The 22,246-nt window shown below is 41.0% G+C and overlaps 1 protein-coding gene across 2 annotated transcripts in view; it reads left to right on the top strand.

The window, feature by feature from the left end:
• The first annotated feature begins 615 nt into the window (after window positions 1-615).
• Window positions 616-22,246, top strand: part of NOTCH3 (notch receptor 3) — a 66,743-nt gene continuing 45,112 nt past the window's right edge. The window contains exons 1-2 of one of the 2 annotated variants that reach the window (XM_026696237.2): window positions 616-859; window positions 14,430-14,511. In XM_026696237.2, coding sequence (XP_026552022.1) covers window positions 763-859; window positions 14,430-14,511 — 179 coding nt within the window. In that variant the 5' untranslated portion in view covers window positions 616-762. The remainder of the gene's footprint in view (window positions 860-14,429; window positions 14,512-22,246) is intronic. The other variant, XM_026696236.2, reaches the window with a different exon arrangement.

Raw genomic sequence — 22,246 nt, 5'->3', positions numbered from 1 at the left:
ACGCGGAGGAAAACAGCAACTGTTTTTGGTCACGTTTGGAAGACTTGGTTGAGTCGTGTGTGGGAAAATGCGAGGCAACTTGATAGTTGGAGTGTGCAACCGACTCAAACCACCCAGCGATTTCCCGGCCTTGTCTGTTCCCTCTCCCCCTCCTCCCATTTTTTTTTTACCTCAGCCCCTTCTAGGCGATCCTTTGGACTCTCCCCCGCCCCCCAGAAACCCTTCAAATCTTGCTCATCGCAGCCTAACGACCCACCACGGCCTCAAGTGGAAAGAACTGAGCTATAAACTTTCCTGCTCAGGGTAGCCCCCGCCCTCCAGGCATCCAGATGCCCCTGTAGCCAAGGGGAACGAAGCAGAAGCCCCCCTTCCCCCGCCCCCGAATTCCAAAGAGCGGGAAGGAGAGAGGAAGAGCAGCGGTGCCCTGCAAAGCGCCACGCTTGTCTTTGACTTTACGCACACTCCTTTCCCCGCGCCTCTCTCCCCCCCCTCCCCGCCCAACAGAGGCGTGGGGTGTAGGGAAAGAAGGGAGCGTGGGAGCCTGAGCCGAGGCAGGCCAGGCGGGCTTGGGTGCGGACCCCGCCCCCGGGCAGCGGGGTTGCTCCGCCCCGTTCTAACTCAGAGAAGTTTCCCAGGGTCCGGGGAAAGAGGAGGCGGTGCCGAGCTTTCGCTGCCTTGGTGCCTGGCTCTTAGCCTGAGCTTAGCCCCTTCCATGGATCTATAGGGCGGCCAGCAGGAGTTGAAGACCCGACTGGGGGGGGAATGGGCTCGGCGTCCCGGTTCCCAGGCCCTGGGCGGGCATGGCTGGTTTGCGGCTTTCTAGTGGTCGCGTGGTTGGCCCGCCTGGCACTAGGGGCAGGTAAGGAGCCTCGGGGGTGCTGGTTTAGGATCGAGTGCGGGAACCCCCTTCCATCCAGACTTTTAGGATACTTGGGACGAACCCGTTCCGGGTTGGGGTTTGTTTTTTTTGTTTTTTTGGTGGCACGAGAGATCATGGCCTCTCCGTTTCCTCTTTTCAAACTTCTCAAAAGAACTTCGCTGAGTCGTTTTAGTCTCGGTTCTGAAAGTTTCGAGCGCTCTTTCCAGGACCGGGAGATGCGGGTCCCTGAAGTTATTTTCCTTGTTCTCAGCTAATTCTCTGCCCTCTCTCCCTCCTTCCTCCCCCGCCCCGCGTGAGAAGAAGGGGAGGGAAAAAAAAGTTTGCTGGAGTCCGACCACAAAGAAAATAAACGATCATTGTTTAATTCCAGATTGGGGAAAAGAGGGAGAGGGGGCAGTGATTTAGCTGGACCGGTGGAGGGGGGACGTTATTTAATCGGCACTGATTTGTGCTACAAGGGAAACTATCTTACACTTTTTATTTACTTAAAGCAAACTTTCTTCGCAGCCAGATCCAGCTTCTCAACTTGGAGCAGCTGGAAAAACTGGAGCGTGGACGTAGGATTTGGCTTCAGTCCGTCCTTGCTGTAGTTAGCTAGCTTTCTTTTCAAATGAAATCTTATTCCGCAACCACGCGGGGAGGGGGGGAATTTTGCCGTTTTCTCTAATCTCCCCCTGGAGTTTAGCGATCTTGTACGTATGTCCGAGGGTAGTTCTGTATATTTGCGTTCACAAAACTGTTAAAGGGGGAATGGGATTTAGAGAACATGCTTTGCTGTACAGAGAAGCATTCAATTAAGACTGTTCAGCACAATAAATAGGATTGTGCAATCGATGCATATTAGTATGCCCGTGTAGATACGTGATACCCACACATTTGTCTGGATGGGAGAAAAATGTATTAGCCTGTATGGCAGGGTTCACAGGATAGCATTTAACTGGATCAGCTAAAGAATTAGCAAATGCAACTCCATGGCGGATTGAACTTGATTAGCATTAAATTTAATTTTTCATTACTTGACGTGTTGCATAAACCTAACCCATTTGGTTAGCATGTGTTTCAATATAGTCTGTGGGCTGAAAAAGTGGTGTAATTTAATTACTTTGCTTTATGAGCGAACAATTTAGAAGAGGTGTGTACATAGACAAATGTGCTGATCTTAGCACCCTAAGTACTGTGAGTATTTGCATTTTCTTTTGATGGGAGCCATTATGAATGAAAGGAATAGTTTGGATTTTAAGGTTTCCCTCCCTCCATTTTTTATATTTGATTTGAGATTAAAATGAAATGATCTTGGTGGTGGTGCTTTTGTTAGGTGCTGCGTTGTGTGTACAGAATAATGAGAAGAGGCTTGGGGATGGCTTGAGCAGATGTAGTAGCAGCTGTCACCCCTGGTGTCCTTCCTCCACATTCTGTTGGACTACACAGTTTTATTATTTCTGCAAATAATTCTGCAAAAATTGTCCAAAGACTCACTGCAGCCAAAGCTGCAGGCCCAAAGGTACCAGGTTTCTTTCTGCCTGGCTAGAAATTGCTATCTCTTGGCTGTAAAGTAGCATCTTGGAGTCAGACTAGGGAGTGCACTGCTTAGCAATTGAGGCAGCCAGTTCTCAGGCTTCTTGGGAGTCCAGTGGCTCAGTCTGTGCCCTGAAATCTATTCCTTCTCTCTCCCCCCCCCTCCCCCATACATGCTCACTCACACACTTTTTTCCTCAATTTGTGCTCTGGGAATAAACTGAGATGCAAGCAGGAGATAAGATGATTTAATTGGGTGTCGTGCATCAACTTGCTTTGGCCCATGAATCCTGCAGCAGCGAGATGCCAGGGATGAGATAATTGCTGCAAAAGGTAAATAGAACGTAGGGCTATTATTCAGCATTGGTTTCACTCTCCCATGAAGCTGCCTGACTGGTTTGGGGAAGCCGACCTTGCTTATTACAATGTTCCCAGCCAGCTGGTTCTGCAGTGCGTGGGAATGTGTGGCTCGTCCTATGCATGAGGCCAGGAGATTGTGGATGCCCGGGAATATGAATCCCTCCTCCTCCTTTCCCCGCCAGCTTGCTGCTTGGCTGGACATAGACAGGGCTTTGTTCTTGGTTGAGCAATTCCAAAGCAGGGCTGTTGAAACTCTGGCGGTCTCTAGCAGAGGGAGGCTTGAAGCTGCTGCTTGGAGCCACCCTGGAACGTTTTTAATAACTCTGGAGAATTTGCATTCACACTGAAGTGATGGGAGATTCTCATCCCGCAGCTTTCAAAGCAGCACATAGAGAGGCCCTTGAGAACTAGGTGATATGAAGGCCAAGTTTCTGAGTTTGGATTGGCAGAAATAAAGTTTTCATTGTTCAGGATAGTGGGCTGGGCTGAACCAGATAAAGGTCACGGAAAGGTTGGAAGTCTGTCTTGTGGAAGGATGTGATCTGGAGGGGGTTGCTTTTCTGCCATGTTGTACATAGGAAAATGTATTGCATGGATCTGGCGCTTACGGTTCTTGGACTTTAACTAGGATACCATTTAAATCTGGACATCTAGGCTTAGGGCTAAATCTGAATATAATCCCAAACCGAGAATTTGAGAATTCAAGGATCTTGTAAGCTCCTTCTCTGCTGCTGTTCCTTCCCTTTGGAATAGCATCTCCCCTGAGATTTGGTTTGACTTGACCCCGTCTGCTTTTTGGAAGGGTTAAAGATCTACTTTTCCCACCACCACCAGGCACTGGTGTGGCCCAGTGTGTTATTTTCCCATAGTGCTTACGTGTTTCTATGTTGTTCTTTGGGTTTTGTTTTTTATTATGTTTTTCTTTCAATTGATTATTGTTATTGAAGATTTGAGGTGCTCTGAGTCAAGTACTGAATAAATAACAAACAGGCTCATTAATCAGAAGGTTGGCTTGTACCCAGATGTGCTTTTTAACAGTACCTCTTTTAAACATCCAGTCATCTTGCTGACATTCAATCACTGATTGAGAACATGAACAGCTTCCTTGGATTGAGAAGGAAAAAAATATTTTCCTTTGCCATCAACAGATGTAGTTTTGGTTAGGATTGCCATCAACAGATGTAGAATCCATTTCCTTGCAAAGCAGACATTTTGTCTTTTCCAAGCCTGTTTCTTATTTTCTGCTTTGTTAGACTAATAACAATGTGATCTGGCGCTTTACTTGATAAAGTCCTTATTTGAAAGCTGTTTCATGTGACCATATGCAGATTTTCCCCCCAACTTTGACATACACCACATTCCTTCAGATGGAAAAAAAAAAACCTATTCTCTGTAGAAGAGATTTTGTAAGATAAAATGTCCTACCCTTACAGAATAGGTGGAATCTGTTGCTATGAAGTATTTGGTCTAGGACTGGACATTTAAGACCTTTCAGTCTGTTGTGTCATTAAAAGGAGTGAGGATTCATCCACAAAGATTGAAGCCAGGCCTTACTTGTTTAAAAACCGAGATGCACAGTCAATTTCTTTAATGTTAACCTGTAAAATTGAGTTTTTAAATTCAGTGTGCTTCTTGTAATTGCTTCCCCTGCACTCATCCATATTCTTATTTCTTTTTATATATTTTATGTGAAATTGGAAAGGACATTTTCCATGTTTCTATAGGTTTGCTGTAAGAGGCATCAGACCTTCGCTATTGCAGGATTCTCTCTGGGGATTTGAAACTTCCCTTGTTTTTCCAGTCTTGAGGTGGACATGCCAAGTGGGCATTTTAATCTCCTAGATTTGTTAGAGTACTTTAATGGATCTTCCCTGATGCTGGATTCAGTTTGGTTCAGTTACCAACCGATTATATTTAATTGGCTTCCATTATCCTTCTTTCGGGGTTCTTCGTCTTCAGTACACTTCTGGAAGGGGAAATCGTGGTTTCCTTCCATGCCGTGGTTGGACTTTTTCTGCTGGGTGCAAGGCAGAAGCGTTCCCTCCCCATTCCTGGATCCTATGAACTGAAGCTGTCTGTACTTAGAGCAGAGAGTTGTTGAGATACAGCAGCTGCCTTCCTGCTGCAGCCTCTCCAGAGGCAAAAGTGAGCCAACCAGCTGGCCATTCAACTCTCAGCCTCTCTATTCTGCCCACATGGCAAGCTGGTTAACAAAGGCATTGCAAAGGCAGCTGGAGAGAATTTGGGATGCCCTAATACAACTTTGCTGCACTCAGTCGTTTCTGGAACTGACTTTCAATCGGTATCCGCTTTTTCTTTTATCAACTTGGGGTTTAAAATGCATGTATGTGTTCAAGCAGCCTCTTAGTTCTATTATATTTGGGTCCTACCTTATTGTGGATCTAGTGCCCAATTTAGAGTTCCTAGACATTCTGTTTAAAAGCAGCCTGGATTGAAAATCGGGCTATTATATAGGGACTGTAACATCTGGATAACAACTAGAGGGCAGCAAAGAGTTAAAATTTACTGTAATCTCTTTGCTGCCATCTAGTAGTTTCCCACATTTTTTAAAGTTATAGTAGCCTTAATGAAAATAAGTGCAACTGTTGATCAGCCTTGAAACAGTGGGAAACATTGGCAATCTGAGCCTTTTTGAGAAGGGAACTATGAAGGAGGGCACTTTGTGTGACATTTGGACTCAATTTCTTTTGTGAGCTGTTTCACTCAAAATATCCCTTTTTTGGTCAGAATTTTACTTGTCTCTTGTAAGTTATCTCTCTCTTTTGGCCATGTTGGGTATAATTCCATTCCAGCTATTTATGATAAGACTAGGAATGTCCAGCTTCATTATAGTTATTACTCTAAGAATTTTATGCCTTAAGAATTGATGGTTTGTTTTATTTTGCTTGCTTTTCCATCCCTATCCCATTTTCCTTTTGGGTCAAGAGTACCTTAGATTATAAATGTGGGAGAGGAGTTTCTCTTGCTTTTACATATCACTATGCAGCTTTGGAACGTTTTGATTGGAAAGTGGGGCTAAGTGTACTTTAGAATCGTTTTTTTTTTTCTTTTCTTTTTTTGACCCTGTGCTTAGAGTCCATGCAGTTTTTTTTCCAGATTTCTTTTTGTTAAGGCCCTGTATTGTTTATGTATTTTAAGCAAGCATAACAATTCATATTTGATGCAAAATCTATCTAAATAACCATATATTAAATGTATTTAATCAGTTTTAACCTTGTTTTCTAAAGCATTCTAGCCTTTATAGCTATAAAAATAGGTAAGGAGGGGCAAAGGCTGGTGACATTTGAAAAACCAATGAAAAAACTTTCAATGGTGAGGAATTGTGGTGTGCTGTACTCCACAGTGTCAATTATTCTACACCACGACTAAGAAAAAGTTACACAATATAATTAACATGTGCATATTTGCTCACTTTACAATCATATTTTGGGACAATTTTTTTTTGGCTCAGAATGGTGTGTACTCTGGCACAGAATCTTGATTTTTTTTTTTTTTTTTGGTAATGAATATATGCAGCTCTGTTTAAAAGTGGCAGCCCAAAAGGAGCTGAAATCACTTAACCACACCCTACATAGTAACTAAGACTTGTGGGTGGTTTGCACATCCTGTGTCATTTGAGCATTAAAAAGAAAATGGGGAATTTTGGAAGGCTCATTCAGGGTTGGAAAATTGTTTTGTATTTGAGAAAGAGAAGCTGTGCCAAATAGCATACAGTATGCTTATTGTATTAATGTATTGTTTTCAAACTACGGTATCCACCTCTGTCCTGAAAACTTTCCTGGGGTGTAGAATCTTATTCTAGCAATGGCATTGTCTCAGCTGTTGAGTGTTCATTGTCAACCATAGTAATTGGAATAAATGACCAGTAGAAATTAAATGACCCCTTCTGTGGAGGACTTCCACTAGAAGCTGAAAACATATTTATCCAGCCCTTTTTTAAGTTTATAAACATCCCTCGTTATGTTACTTTATTTTTAAATAATTGAACATAACTAGTGCAATGCTGTGGCTAAAGTGTTGACCAAAATCTGGGAGACTTGACTGAGGTCCACCTTCAGTATGGTGAAAACTCACTGGGTAACTCTGGGTCAGTCATTTTCTCTTAGCCCAGCAAGTAGAACAAAAATAACTGCATTGACTAGTATTCAGTATTCACTTATATTGCAAAATTGGCCAGCGTATCAATAGCAATAAGCAAGATATCTTTTAAAGGAGCTTATCTGGCGACTTTGGATCTTCTCATTGAGGATTTCCATGAGTTCCTACAGCATTCTTTGAAAAGAAAACAAGACAAGGCAATAGATGTTTGTTGAGCATTATGTGCTCTGAGCTAGCTAGTTACTCCATCCATGTGACAACTCCTCTTCCTTAAAGGAAACAGCTGTTGCATGACCAGAATTTTGGTATCTACAGAAATCTTGGGGTACTGGCAGCAGATTAGTATCTCTTGGAACCTCACTCTTATGTAGCAACCTTTTCAATCTTCATGCCTTCCTTTTGTGTTACAAACGAAATGTTTTGGTTGCAGAGAGCAACTCTATTACCACCTGGAAAGAGTTAATTCTGAAGTACACAGTGGAGATAGTAAGGTAAGCCTGACAACAAGGCTAAAGTTGCATAATCTATAATGTATCAAGGGCAGGCCATCTTTCAAAGCTCACGGAGGAACTTACTCAGTGTTATGTCTTAAGTTGCTGTAGTGACCTAAAAACCTTAATCAACCTGTCTACCTACTTATTGAAATTACACTGTTGGTTTTAATTTAATATGACCTTGGTAGTGGGGAATCTCATTTGTTACTTCATTTTCTCCCCCACTTTGAACAATGTGTTTATGATTATCTTGCTTAAGTCATTAGGCATAAAGACATATCTCTCTCTGATGCTGTCTGTCACACAATTGGATGGATGGCTTCATGCTTAACGTCACATAGGTCTCTTGAATATTCATTGCTTGCTTTGTGGTAAATTCTGTAATGCGAGACACATTATAATGTGTCCCCTGAGAGATACAGTGGACGTATCCTGGGGAAATTTGTAGCTCAGTGTCGGTAGTCCCTTGTCTTTTCAAAACTATGTCTTTAGGTTTTCTTCGGCATTAGTGGGTAACCTCTGTGCTCTATTAACTATGAAGTAGTCCTACCTAAGCAAAGGCTACTTGAAGTCCAATGGTTTTATAGGTAAGAGCTAAATCTTCATTCTAATCTTTTTCTGCATTGGAACTGCATGCATTGGAAGTAGTTAGGTTGTATTTCACCAGAAATATACAGTCCAAATTGGAGAGCTAAACCCCCATTTTGAATAAGGATTTCAAATAAGGAATGAGGATTTGGCAGTGAACAAGGATAGCTGCACAATACTTTGAAAAGGTTAAAAGTTGGTGTTAGCTGTAGCAGTTTTTATTGTACTAATATAGTAAAAACATCAAACATGTATGGTGTAAATAAGGGTTCTATAGAATTGAGTGGCTGTGGTTATGGAATAGCTATGGATTAATGCATTTAGTTGACCACTCTAGTGAGCAGATAAGTTATGTAAATGTTTGAACTTTGACAAGATACCAATGACAGTAAAAAGGAGTCAGATTGCTTCCATTAAAAGTCTTTTTTTAAAAAAAAAAATACTTCTTGCATTCATTTGCTTTTTTTAATTACAAATATCTTCTAGAATGTCTTTGTTTCCAATGAAAAACTCAATTTGACCTCCAGTCATTAACAGCTAAGTAGCTTTGTATGACTATGTTGCTTCATTTTTAATTGAGGCAATGCGTGAGACAGGTGCTTTATGAGACAAGATTTTAAATTGAGAATTCTAGGCTTGTTCTCCTGTCCTCTGTAGAATGGCTATCATAGCAGATTAGAGCATATTACCTTAATTAATACAAATCAGACTTCTGGGCCAACATTCCCTGCTCTTTCTTTTAAGCATAGCGAGACTTGGATTCAAAGCATTCCTTTTTTTAAAAATTGTACCAGGTGTTTTCTGATTACAGATTAGAACCAGCTGAAATTTTAGACATAGGGAGCTAGAACAGTCAGTTATACTCGAGAACTAAACTAAGAGGCCTGGTGGCCTGATTATACGAGGGACCAGCATAATAGCTGCAATCAAGATACGGAAGCATTTGTTTCTCATACAAACATCTTGAGAAAGTTTAAATGATAACTTTGCTTTATTTGTTTTTACATGACACACCGGATAGAATATGCCTACAATAATAGTATTATGCTATGAGTTAATATGGTGCAAACGATGAAGTGAAACCAAGAGATCAGGCGTTAATTACAAATTTGATAATAAGGTGAACTGTCCTTCACAAGACACATTTTGAATGAATATGCCTTATGCTTTGTTTTTTTTTAAAGCATAAACAAAATAAAGCAGCCTAAACTTGCAAGTTGTACTAATTACATAAATCAAGTACATTTACGTATCATCATCATCATAATCATCATCATCATTTCATCTTTCTAGCTGTGGGGAAAAGCAAGAGAGCAAATCCAAACTGAAAGTTGTCTGACTGTCTAATGCTGTGTTTCACAACCGTGGCAAGTTAAAGATGAGTGGACCTCGAATTCTGGGAACTGAAAGTCTACTCCTATTAAGCTTGCCAAGTCAAGAAACACTAGGTTTATGTGTCCTCTCTCTCCTAACTTCTGAGTCTTTAGTTAAAATCGGTTTCATAGCCGCAAGAACTTCTACTGTCCTCCCCAAATGAATCCGAGATTCTGATTTTCATGAATAAGACCAAATTCTTAACTACCGTTTTCTTTATCAATTCCCAATGCAAGGAATGCAAAATAGAATCTTGTTCCTGTATTTCTTTGGAAAGTAGAGACAACCTTTTCAGGATTAATTGTGTCATTGGAGAGAAAATAGCCACCTCATTTGCAGATGGAGAAGAAAGGTGAATTGAGGGTTGTTTTATGATTGTATATATAGTTTGCACAAGCAGTGGTGCTTACTTGTGGGGGAAGGATGGATGGATGGATGGGATGAGGATGAGAAGCCAGGCCTCCTGGCACTTAGCTTAGTCATACTAAGAACATGACATGAGGATTAAGTGGTCAAAGCAGTGGGAGTCAGCACTTGACTGTAAAATCTCTGCCTGGATGAGTAACCTCTGCCCTTTCTTACTCCCAGTGGTTCTTTCAAGGGCAGGAAACCTAATTGCTGTCCTGTTTGTTTCTGGATGGGCTGAGGCAGACCTATCTTTCTGGGTTCTTTGCGGAAGCTAATGGAAGTGGATCAAAATGAATTTGTGGGTTGCTTGAATGTGAAGATTTAGCCTTCCCTTTGAACTGAGGGAAATCTGGATTTCCAAAATTCTTCTTTTGTCACAGTATTCCACATTGTACTTTTTCTCCCGGGCGTATATGATTGCATCTCAAACTTGTGCCTCGCTGTAGCTCAGCTGTAGACTATTGGGAGTTAGAGCTCAGCACTGGGTTATAGAATTGAGACTCTCTTAGCCAGGCCCCGATGCATGGATGCTGAAAAAATAACATTCGCTGAAATCTTGGCCGCCAAGATGGTGTGCAGTGGTGGAAGTTGCAACTTTTGAGACCAGTGTGGGATCTGGGATTGCATTCCACTGACACAGATTTGGCTGGAAAGAAGGAAATTGTAGAGAAAAATGAGGGCTTACACGGTGCCAGGAGTAATCTTTGGTGAAATCTTTTAACTGTCTCTCTTGGTTAACTGTTCTGAGAATGTGTCCATGTTCAAAATTTGAGAGATATCCTTAAGGAATTTTGAAGGGCTTCCTTTCCAAGAACCTCTGCCTTTTTATCAAGACGTATGTGCACATGTATATATACACATACAGGGATATGGAGAACAGTTCTTGTTACAAAGGCGGAGAGCTAAATTAGGCTGCTTTGTTCTGCATACAAGGACGTGAGTGAGTCTCTGCGGATGCCAGCAAGGTATTTAATGTCAGAACCCTGTGACTTGTAATGTTTGTTGTGTTGTGAAAGGCATGGGATGGGGTTGGTGAAAAGTACAGCACCTTGGCTTCGGTTAAAGAAGGGCTTATTTTACTCTAGACTGAGCAGAGAGTTGCCAAGAGACATTTTTTTACTGCAGCATTTTTTGCTGGCTCTGCATGCTGACGGAGTAAGGGGCGGCAGTGGAGGGGGGAGAGGCATTGTCTGGAACTGATCTGTGTGCTGGGCACGCACTCCGCTACAAGTGGGTCTCTGGAAAATGGCTGAGAATGAGGGAACTGCCTGGGCCCCAACTCCTTCCATCTTCTCTCTGCTTTGAGAGGGAGGGCTTCAGCCGGGGCCCTGTTCTTCAGCTGAATTTCCCTCCTTGACTGGGCCTGGAGCGCTAACAGTACCTCTCTTGCATAAGGGCTTCCTTGAGGAGTGGATGTTTGTTTCCTTGTGATCTTTTCATAGGGCACTTAAGCACTCCTCTCATAGGACTGACAGGGGTGCCTGCATTTGTGGGACTTTCCCCGTGGGCTGAGCCCTACCAGGAAATATGCTGGGCAACTTACTAATTGCCTCCTCATGCCCCATTCGACACTGCTTCCAGCATTTTCAGAGTAGGTTGACTGTGGGGTTCAGAGTCCCTCATTTTTGGAGCCACTTTTGTTTATCTCTTTCCCCTGAAGAGATAAGGCTCTGCCTTTAGTGTAGGTTTGTCTGCTGAGACTTCTGAACTCAGTGCTCCTTTCAAATAACCCTCCCTGTGGATCCTTCTCTATGGCAGTTCTAGGGCATTGTCTAGGATTGCCCAGTCTCTGCAAAAGTTCACGTCTAGTGTAGAGTGATGAGAATGTGGTTGTATGTTTGTAGACCTCTGGTTGTTCCTGGAGTAGCCACTGCTGAATAAATGGCTAACTTCTGTTTGGATCTGATAAGAAATCCCTCTTCAGGGTGTTGAGCTGGCATTGTTGTAAGGCCTGGCACAGTTCTTAAATTGAAGACATAGCTTCTCCTCTGCTAATTTTTTTGGTGGTATTGGTCCTTGCCTTGATATTGTCATTACAAGGTTTCCAGGACACTAGAACAATCCAAGACTGAATAGACGAGCCTACACAGTGTGAAGTAAGAGGCTGCTCAGTAGAATAAAGTCATATTGTCATTTTTGTTTGAAGAGTGTGAACATAATATCACTTAGCAATAGCAATAGCACTTAGACCTATATACCGCTTTAGTGCTTTACAACCCTCTTTAAGTGGTTTACAGAGTCAGAATATTGCCCTCGACAATCCAGGCCCCCATTTTACTGAGCTCGGAAGGATGGAAGGGCTGAGTCAACTTTGAGCCGGTCAGGATCGAACTGCCAAACTGCTAACAGCAGCTGGCCAGCAGAATTAGCCTGCAATACTGCATTCTAGCTACTCCACCACCACTGCTCTTAAGCATTTGCTCTGGAGAAATGAAATGGATGAACACTTACGTATCCCTTAATATGTTGTGGATAGTAGCAGTAGACACACATATGTCCCATAATTAAGTTATAAACTTTAACCATAGTTAAGTTATAAACTTTCCCATGCTTGTTTTTGGCAGAATTCTCAGATGAATTCCAATCCCTCTTAGCCAGTATAGTCAATGTCTCTCCTGGCTAAAATGTTAGAATATTAAAATGCATCTGACTTGGACATTCATATATACCCCATAATTGTTCTTCTCTCTATGAGATCTGTGCTTTGCCTTCCCACAAGACAGGAAGGAGGAGAGGGGGTCATGAGAAGAGGCTGGGTTTTTTTCTATCATGAATGTGCCAATTCATCCTTTTGCTCTGGACTTTTGCTGGACTTCTGCTTACCTTTTGACCTTCAGCAAAGAAAGTGGCCTATAATTACCAAGAAGTGCAAGAGGTTAAGGCTGTGCCAGTGGAACCAATCAGGCCTATTCTGTGAAAGGATCTCACTATTTTTGCTATTCATAATTATTTTTATTGTTTGATTTTAACATGTAATATCATACTTCACCGAGGATTCCATGGTGGTTGGGTTTCTTTCTCTCTTCGGCCCCGCTCCTCCCACCCATCCTGGCAATGAGGTTAACAATTCTTGGATCTTTGAAGCCATTTATGGAGGAGAGTACTATTTCAATTATGCACAAACAAATTTAAGAGTGTGTGTCCCCCTCCCCCAAGACTTTCACTTTTTTTGCAAATTCTCATAACCCTTTGTCTTTGTCCTGAAGTCTCCTGATAACAACCAATAACTATTCCTTCGGTGAGCATTTTAGCAAGAAACGTTTTCATTTGTGGGATTGTGGACAAGAATTGTCACAGCAAAACTTGCCTTCGTTTATGAGATCATCTTGTTTAACAATATACATAGTAGCAGGGAGGAGATAGAAGGAACCTTACCCCCACCCCACCCCATTTATTAGTGTAGTGTCTGTTGTATGAGAAGAGCCCTTGGTGTTTTGAGTTGGGGCTGAGAAAAGCTTGCTTGAACCTCTGCAGAATTATTGCCTGAAAGGTGGACACACGTTGTATTACACTGGATGGATCTGAGTTCTCCCTTGATGGAAGGAAAGTAGATAAGCAGGCTGGCTGGCTGGTTTTGGAGTATTACTGGAGAATAGAAAAGTAAAAGATGTACCAGATTAGACAGGAGATAATCATAAATAGCACAGTCTTAGAATTGGTTTTTAAGGTCAGATCATAGATTTCCAGTTGTGTGGTTCCAGCTTATATTGGACTATAGCAGTGGTGGCTAACCTTTTTGGGCTCCAGTGCAGGGGTGGGATGCTACTGGTTCTGCCCGGCTCTATAGAACCAGTAGCTCTGAAGAGCAGCAGACACCAAACTAGTTCTGTGTCTGCTATTGTTTGGCCCACCTTCTTACCTGGGCTCTTACCTGTCCTTTATTTCCTGCTTTTTCAATCTCAGCTGCTTTGCGTGGCACAGGTGAGGTTGAAAAAGCAGGGGAAAAGAGGCTTTCCAAATGCTGTGCACCTGTGTGCAGCGCTTTTCAACTGTCTGGGTGGCACAGCTGATGTTTTTTTTTTACACGCTTGCACAGCGTAGTAACACCGGTTGAATCCCACCCCTGCTCCGATGCCAAAAATTGCATGTGTGCTTGCACGTGCTCACATGCCAGCACCCAGAAGGCAATGTGCGTGGGCTCCCTGCAACCTCACCCGCACATCGTGCAGCTCTGCGCATGCGTTCGTGTCTCCCACACAGCCCTGTCCCCGTGCATGCGCACCAGATTGCCGCCTGCATGCACAGTGGGACTTTTCCGGGCGACCTCTCGCGTGCCAGCCACTTCCGGCACACATGCCATAGGTTCACCATCACGGGACTATAGAATAGAGTAGAGTAGAGTAGAGTAGAGTAGAGTAGAGTAGAGTAGAGTAGAATAGAATAGAATAGAATAGAATAGAATAGAATAGAATAGAATAGAATAGAATTCTTTATTGGCCAAGTGTGATTGGACACACAAGGAATTTGTCTTGGTGTAAATGCTCTCAGTATACATAAAAGAAAAGATACATTAATTAAGAATCAAGAATCATAACGTACAACACTTAATGATACTCCTAAGTACAAGCAGCAATCAAATCATACTAGGAAACAGCCTTTTGGTTTGTTCTTTTGAGCTTAAGTGTAAATTTACAATTCCTGCCATTATGCAAAGCTTGCTCTAACCAATCTCTTTTCCCCCCTCTCCACAGCTGTCCAGTGTCTAGATGGCAACAAACCCTGTGAGAATGGTGGGACCTGTGTTGTTTACTCCAATGGAATTGCTGCATGCCAGTAAGTGAACTCTATGCGTAGCTTTAATAACAGCTGAACTAGCTTAGGTTATTTCTTCTTCTTCTGAGTTTACATTTACTTGTTTGTTGCATTTATGTCCTTCTTTCTGTGAAAACCAAAAGCAGCTTTCACGGAATCCTCTCTAATTTTATTCTCATCATAATCTTGTAAAGTAACTCAGGTTGAGTGATTGACACAACTCTATGATCAAGTGGGAACTTGAACTGGGACCTCCTCTTTCCAAGACTAAGATCCTGATTTCTGGCTCTCACTGGATACTTTGTTGTGAAAAGCAAGTATACAGTTTACTTTGGAAGCACCACAGTTGTCATTGTCAAGTAGAAGTGTGGTAAGATTGTTGTGGAATGTCACATACAAAATAAAAGGTCTGGGAATTCTTACAATCTTCATAGTGAAGGTGGATTCACTGGAAGGCGGACTCATTTGGAAGGGATTCACAGGGGCCTTGCTCCATTTCAGGCTCTTGCTTGGTCCAGAGGAATTGTGATACTACATCCTGAGAAGTATTCATTAAATTCAGATTTACACTTGTAGTGCTTTTCAGTTGGGAGCACTGCTATGAGGCATTTTGTTTAAGGAAACTTAAGTTCAGGTTACTGCTCTACCATGAAGCATTTGGGGTGGAGCTTCTCTAGACCGGTTTGTTATTTATCTGCCCATGCTATCCAATATCTTTGTTGTGAGGATAAAAAGAGTAATCCTCACCTAAGCTACTCTTCAATTACTGGAAGGGAAGATGGGATAAGCATCTGATAAACAAGCTATCAAGTGGGTGTGACTCTTCATGACCACACAGGATACACTTTCTCCATGATGATCTTGTCTCTAAGCCTGGTGCTCCATGTCAATGCATTGCACTGATTGCTGCTGTAATCAGGTCGATCCATCTTGTTTTTGGTTGTCCTTTTTTCCCTTTCCTTTCTCCTTTCCTGACAATATAAACTTATCAAGAGAGGTTATTCTTGACTGCTGGTTTCTTTATTGTTGATCTTAAAAGACAGAAGCTATCCAGTGTTTTGGTATCTTCACTGTCTATTCCAAGACTGGTTGTTGTATATATTGCCCCGTCTCCTTTACATTTAGTTATTCCTTTCACTGTGCCTAAAGATTTTCACTACTAGAGCTTGCAGATCATTTGTATTTTCAGCTCTCCGAGTAATGTCACCAGCTTAGCGCAGATTAATGCTTCTTCCTCCAGTTTAAAGGACGCCCTCGTCTTCTAATCCAGCCTCTATCAAGACATAATCAGCATTTAGTTTGAATAAATAATTGGAGACTTTAATACACCATTGCTTCACTTCTTGGTCTGTTTGAAGCATTGCCTGTCCAGACTGTGGCTTCCTGTCCTGCATATAGTTTTTGAATGAGGACAATGAGATGATCTGGGATTCTTGTTTTCTTAAGGACATTGCACAACTTGATATGATCAACACAGCAGAAGATCTTTTTACAATTGGTGAAGCATATATTGAGTTCTTTTTGGTATTCTTCAGCTTTCTCAATTATCCTGCATACATCAACAGTAATGGATCTTGCCTTTTCTAAAATAAACTTGACATTAGGCAGTTCCATTTCCATTGTAGAATCTAACCTGCAATAAATAATCTTAAACCTTATTTTGCTAGCATGTGAAATTAACGATATTGCATATTCTGTTTCTTTAGTATTAGTATGTTAGGCTGCCCTTTCCTAATCTATTGATCACTGATCTTCTCCTGATTTGCCAGCCTAGTTTATTAGAATTTTTACAGTTTCTTCTATATTTCTACAGATATTTCATCAATACCTGTAGCCCTCTGATTTGGTAATTTAGTGCTCTTATAAGTTTATCTTCTGGTCAGAGGTTCTTGTAGACATGGAATATCTCAAAGTATCTTGGCTGTTGACTTCTTTAATGATTTTAGCATGCTTTTTCCCTTCTTTCATTTGCCCTTCTTTTTGAATCATTTTATTATAAATTACTATTTGTATTTGGTACATTTTTCTCAGTTCAAATAACTTTCTGTTTTGCCACATCTTTTCCATCTTCAGTATCTTGACAAAGGTTGTTGTGATATTGCTTCTTGTTTTTTTCTAACAGCCCTCTGATTTTCTTTGTTAAGTTCCTTCCTAAGATCATTGTTATTTTGGCTTCTCTTCTTGGCAATTTGCACCATTTGTTTTGACATCTAGTTTGCTTTCTTCTGTTTCTTCATCTTTGGCTGATTCTTTACATGCATCATTAAGATTTTTCTGATTTCTTGCTACAGTTCCTCTAATTTTTCTAATTGTCAGTGAGGTTCAAAACTTCAAAGAGATTCCTGGTGTTTCCTTGAAAATGATGAGTCAATCATTTTGCAGATAGTGGTTGTCTTTCTTCTTCTTTCTTCTGTTTGACTTGGAACTTGTATTTAACCAATTTGCAATCTATTCTGCAGTTTGTCATGTCTGTTTTGTACCTGAGCTCTTCTGCCTCCTTGTACCAATTTGGTTTCCTCTACTCCATCTGATGATGTCCATGTGAAGAGGCAATGTTCTGGCTGTTTGAAGACTGTATGAGCAACGAAGAAATCACTCGATTGGCAAAAACTGATAACGTAGCCTATTCAGTCAACTATGTTTTTTAAAAAACTTTGGCAGTCTCCAATCATAAGCAGCACAACTGGCATGTCCTATTGATTTCATTTTAAAACTTGACAGCTTCCTCTTTTGCATCAATGATTGATGCACGAACTTGGATAACTGTCATAATTAAAGATTATCTGTGAAGTCCAATTGAAGTCAGTTACTGACTTTATTGTACCCAATCACTGTGTTTGTCATATCGTTCTTGGCTGTGAAAGCAACACTGCCCTCTTTGTTTATCATATAATGCAGAGTGAACACTATGATCTCCTGAATGAAAATAGCCAATTCCATGCTCATACTACTTACATTTTTGTATTCTTACTATATTTCTGTCTTTGTGGCTTTGGATTTTCTTTTCCTGCAATGGCAACACCAGCAACTAGACTCCCAAAGGCTTTAATCTTACTATATCATAAATACCATTAGTATTCCAAAAGATCCCCAGCAATTCCTCAGTAGCATATTGAGTGTTGGCTGAGCTGAGAGGCCCATCATCCAGTGTTATATTGTCAATCACCCCATATTGTCTATCCATGTGGTTTTCTTAGTAAAACACGGTAGTTGTTTCCCATTGTCTTCTCCCACACAATATTAAACAGTGCTTTGCCATTGTTAGTAAAATTATCAACTGCTTCTTCCTTCTGCTTTTTTTAAAAAAATATCTTTATCTAGAAATTTATAGCTATAATAAGAACTAATACAAAATGAAATAGCACAAAGAAAATGAAAAGAAAGAAATTACAGAAAAAGCTAAAAGTGCAATTAGAAAATAGGAAAAAAGGAGAAAGATATAAGGATATAAAGAAATGGCTTCTGATATTTTTCACAATTGTAAGTAATCCAACTGGCTTTTGCTCCTAAGGAAAGTCTAGAATTCAGTCTTCTGATTTCTAGTCCAGTTCCATAATTGCTATACCAGACTGGTTTACTCTGATACGGGTGCCTGCTTGCTTTAGCTGGACAGCTATGATGACCTTTATATATATATTGGGAGGTTCTGTGGTAAGTACTATATATATTCTAGGCCAGGAGTTCCCTGATCTTGGCAACTTTAAGATACTTAAAAAGTTCTTGGACTTACGAACTTCTAGAAATCCTCAGCCAGCCAGTTCTCCATGCTGGCTTGGGAAGTTTGGGAGTTAAAGTCCGTGAATCTTAAAGTTGCCAAGACTGAGGACCTCTGCTCTAGGCATACGTACAGTTCTTTGCTCATCACACCATCACAATGAGACATTTCAGGAGGCTAGAGAGAGTAACACTTTCTGAATTCCAAAAAGTGCTGTTGAACCAAGGGTCTTCAAACTTGGCAAGTTTAAGACTTGTGGACTTCAACTCCCAGAATCCCTGAGCTAACATGACTGGAGGAGGAATTCTGGGAGTTGAAGTCCACAAGTCTTAAAGCTGTCGAGCTTGAAGACCCCTGTGTTAGACCCTCAAGGGGAAAAAAATACACTACATATTGTTTGGTGGGTCCCATGGGGGAAACCAGTCTTTTCTTCAGTGGCACCCACCTGATAGAATATTTCCTCACAATCTTTCCTCCCCCGCCTCAAAGTTACCATTTCTGGAGTTCGTCAAGATAGTGTCTCTCAAGGCATGAGACCAGGCCTCAGGTCCCAAGGGAACTGGAGACATTCTTAGATGGCTAATGGTTGATCTTTTACAATCTTTCTGTGGTTTGTATATTTTTTTAAAAAATAGGGCTTTTTTCATTTGTAATGGTGACTTTTTATATTTTAGTTGATCATGTTTATATATTAGTTGTTTTCATAAATTGTTATACATTGTCATTTTTTATGAGATGGGCAGCCATAAAAATATGAGAAATAAATAAAATATCAGTAGTGGGGTAGAGCAGACGTGATTTGGGAAAAAAGATCCTACTTCCAATCCTGAAGCTTTAAATAAAAATGAAACTTGGGGAGACTTTAATTCAGAAATCATAGGGAATCTTTGCTTTTGACCTGTCTGTTTATAAGATAGCACATTCCTTAAGCTGGGAGGTTGTTTGGGGAATTTGTCAATATGGATGCTTATTGTTTGAATGGTTTGACAGCCACTAGGTTACCTTATATATGAACTTGTGCATATTTTGGCAGGCACTGCATTACATTGTAGGAGAACACCCCTTGGAACACATTTTATATTGCCTTACAATGTCGGCTCTGCTTTCCTATAACAGGATTTCCAAGCTATACTGCTAAATGGTGAAAGTTGGAGGAGGGGGAAGGAAAAAGGAAAAGCTACTTAGAGTACAGAAGACACAATAGATTTCAGCATTGCTCATTTATAAACATCACTTCCTGTCGAGGTGATATGGTGCAAGGTGCTTTTCTGGTTTCATTGCATGGATGGCCCAGGGCTCTTGGATTCTCACTCGCCCTGCTCCTTCAGTTGCTTCTCCTAGTGGCAGGTGAATGAACTTGTGCGGTGAGTTACTAACTTGGCATACCTCTGCCTGTGTTGGAATCCAGGACAGGTGGATCTGCCTGAAGCTGCTACGCCCAGAACAGGTGAATCACTGGAAGGCAGAAAGTGTGGCCTGGATCCCTGGATGGGATTTAATACAACATGAAAAAGAATAGCTAGCTCGTAAACTTGATCTGGAGTCCAAGGACAGAATACTGCCACCAGCGCTGTAATGGTGTTTTGCCAATTATTTGTTAGGCTTTGTGAAAAATAGTGGTACGAAGGGGGGGGGGCGGCTTTGGGGAAACGATAGACGTATTTTGCTGGGGGTTCAAGAAAGAGGAAAAAATATGCAGCATGGTCTGAAACCTGTTGGACAGGTTGAGTGGGGAGGCCTGGGAGTGCCCAGTATTGAATGGAAAAGCTTTCTTCCTTCTCCCCCTTCTTTCCTTCCTACCACACCTCCTCCTCAACACCTGCACCGAGGCCTCTGAAAGGGATGGTCACCTTTTGACTTCTTTTGGTTTGGCTATACCCAATTGGGGGAGGAAGAGAATAGGTAATTTTTATTTCAGGTCAGCCTATTTCTCCTCTCCTCCTTTGTGGTTTATGAGGAAGTGGAATTTGTTGAAGGCCTTTGGCAGTTGTTTCAAAATTGGTGCAAGTAATGTGTTGGGAAATGAGAGGGAAAGCTTCTAAGAAAGGTGTAGAAGAAGGAAAAGAGAGTATGACTGGAGCTGGGAGAGAAGAAATTAATGTGGGGGCGGAATGAGCTAGGATGGATATTGGAATTGAATTAAACCTGTTACAAAAGTATTTGGTTGAAAATGTTAGATGCTGATGAAATACAGATTTTAGATTTTAATGCTAAGCCTGATACTGCGGAATCTTGCACACTATTTGTAGGTGTAAAAATACTGAGTGTAAAATGAAAGCTTGTCCTCAAATATATGTACCACTTCTACTCAAGAAGTTTGACTGCAGAGAGCTCATTACACTTCACAGGATTTTCTGTCTTAGCGCTTGGTCCTTCATATTTGTTGCTTAATTTGTTTGAGATGCAAACAAAATTTATTCAGGAGCAAAGAGAAAGAATCATCTTACTGTAGGTAGCCATTCAGGTAACCTTCCCATTCAGAATATGCAAATATACACATGAATTCTAATCCTAGAATAGTAGTTACCTTGGTTTCATAGTCTGGATTTTGAGATGCTAGGATTCAGGGCTAATAGGCCTCACGAGCTTTTTGTTTCTGCAAAAGAATTGGGCAGACTAGTGAAGATTTAGGCTGCAATACTTTGTGCATACTTTGATGGCAGTGAATCCAATTAAGCCCAGTAGACTTAATTCTGAACATTGCCAGCATTATATTCCAGGATGGGGATTTAGAGTTTGATATCTTCCTTCTGTAGAAGGGGACTTGTTTATATATCAGGAGGGTGTTCTTGAAGAGATGGCATCTCTGCAAGCTCATGGAGCAAAGGAAAGTTGTGTTTCTCACTTTTCGATATCTGATCACTAATCTATTGGAAAGATATCTTTCGTGAACTTTTCTTTAAAAAAAAAAAAGAGTTCCAAAAGAGAGTTTCTTTCTCTTGCCAGTGGGGCAGTTCGTATCCAGATTATATATTTAAAATCTCATGACCATTTTTCAGTTAAAGATACAAACAACTGACTACAAATACCATTTACATTAAAGTCCAAAGATCCTAGCCCCTATAGTGAATTTAAAAGAGTGATTTATATGTCACTTAAAGTCAGGGAAAGGGTGCTTCTGTTACAGCCATTTCAGGACCAAACTTCCTCTGACAAGTTTCTCATTCACATATGCACCCCATTAACTCTGCCTGCCACCCATTCTTGATTACAGTACTGTGAATCAAAAGGGAACAAAAATGATTCAGTGACCATTTTACTGTTAAGAATTCCGTTCCCCTTGCTTTTTACTTGAACAGGATATATATGTGGAAATAAACATGCATTTGATATTGTCATGTCTAGCTTGGTGAACAGTATTTATTTGAATTAACATCCCAGCAAGTAATTCAACTTGGCACTTCCTTCTTTCTTCATGCTCTAGATTTTACAGGATAGATTTTGTGCTGCCATAAGATAAAGTTCAAGCTTAATGAGAGGTTATGAAAGATGGTGAGTTTGGGATATTAGCTACAAAAACCAGAATGTGAGTCATTTGCACATCCTCTGGTTTGTTTCCTCTCTAATATGCAATGGCCCCATTGCTTCTTCCCCCCACAGCATTAATTCTACATTTAAGTGGCATTTGCACATCTAATTAAGTTAGGTAACTTTTTCCTCTACTCATAAATATTCAAAGTTACCCCCACCTCCAAAGTGCAATATATGCTCTATTCTAGGTGGAATCTTGTATTAGATTAATTGTAAGCATTATCTACTTGTTCTCAGTACATTTAAAAAGTAAATATAATGAAGTTAGCTCTTTTCTTGTTCCTTTCACTGTGGAGTATGGCTGGCTGGGAATTTCTGGGAGTTAAAGTCCATTGCTAAGTTTGAGAAACATGTGTCTCACTCATAGCTTGGCAAGAGGGAAGACTGGATTTTTCAGTTTGGATCTTTGCAAAGAACAGCATCAGAAATTAAGTCAGAAACCTAAAAAACTACCTGGGCTTAAAATATTATTTGCCAGGATTCTGTTGCAAGGAAGGCAGTCTAGAAGGA

The sequence above is a fragment of the Pseudonaja textilis genome, chromosome 2, assembly GCF_049901715.1.
Source record: "Pseudonaja textilis isolate UNSWEBS1 chromosome 2, rPseTex1.2, whole genome shotgun sequence".
Taxonomy (NCBI): domain Eukaryota; kingdom Metazoa; phylum Chordata; class Lepidosauria; order Squamata; family Elapidae; genus Pseudonaja; species Pseudonaja textilis.
Note: the sequence above shows the minus strand (reverse complement) of the source record. Positions and strands in the feature narration are given on the sequence as shown.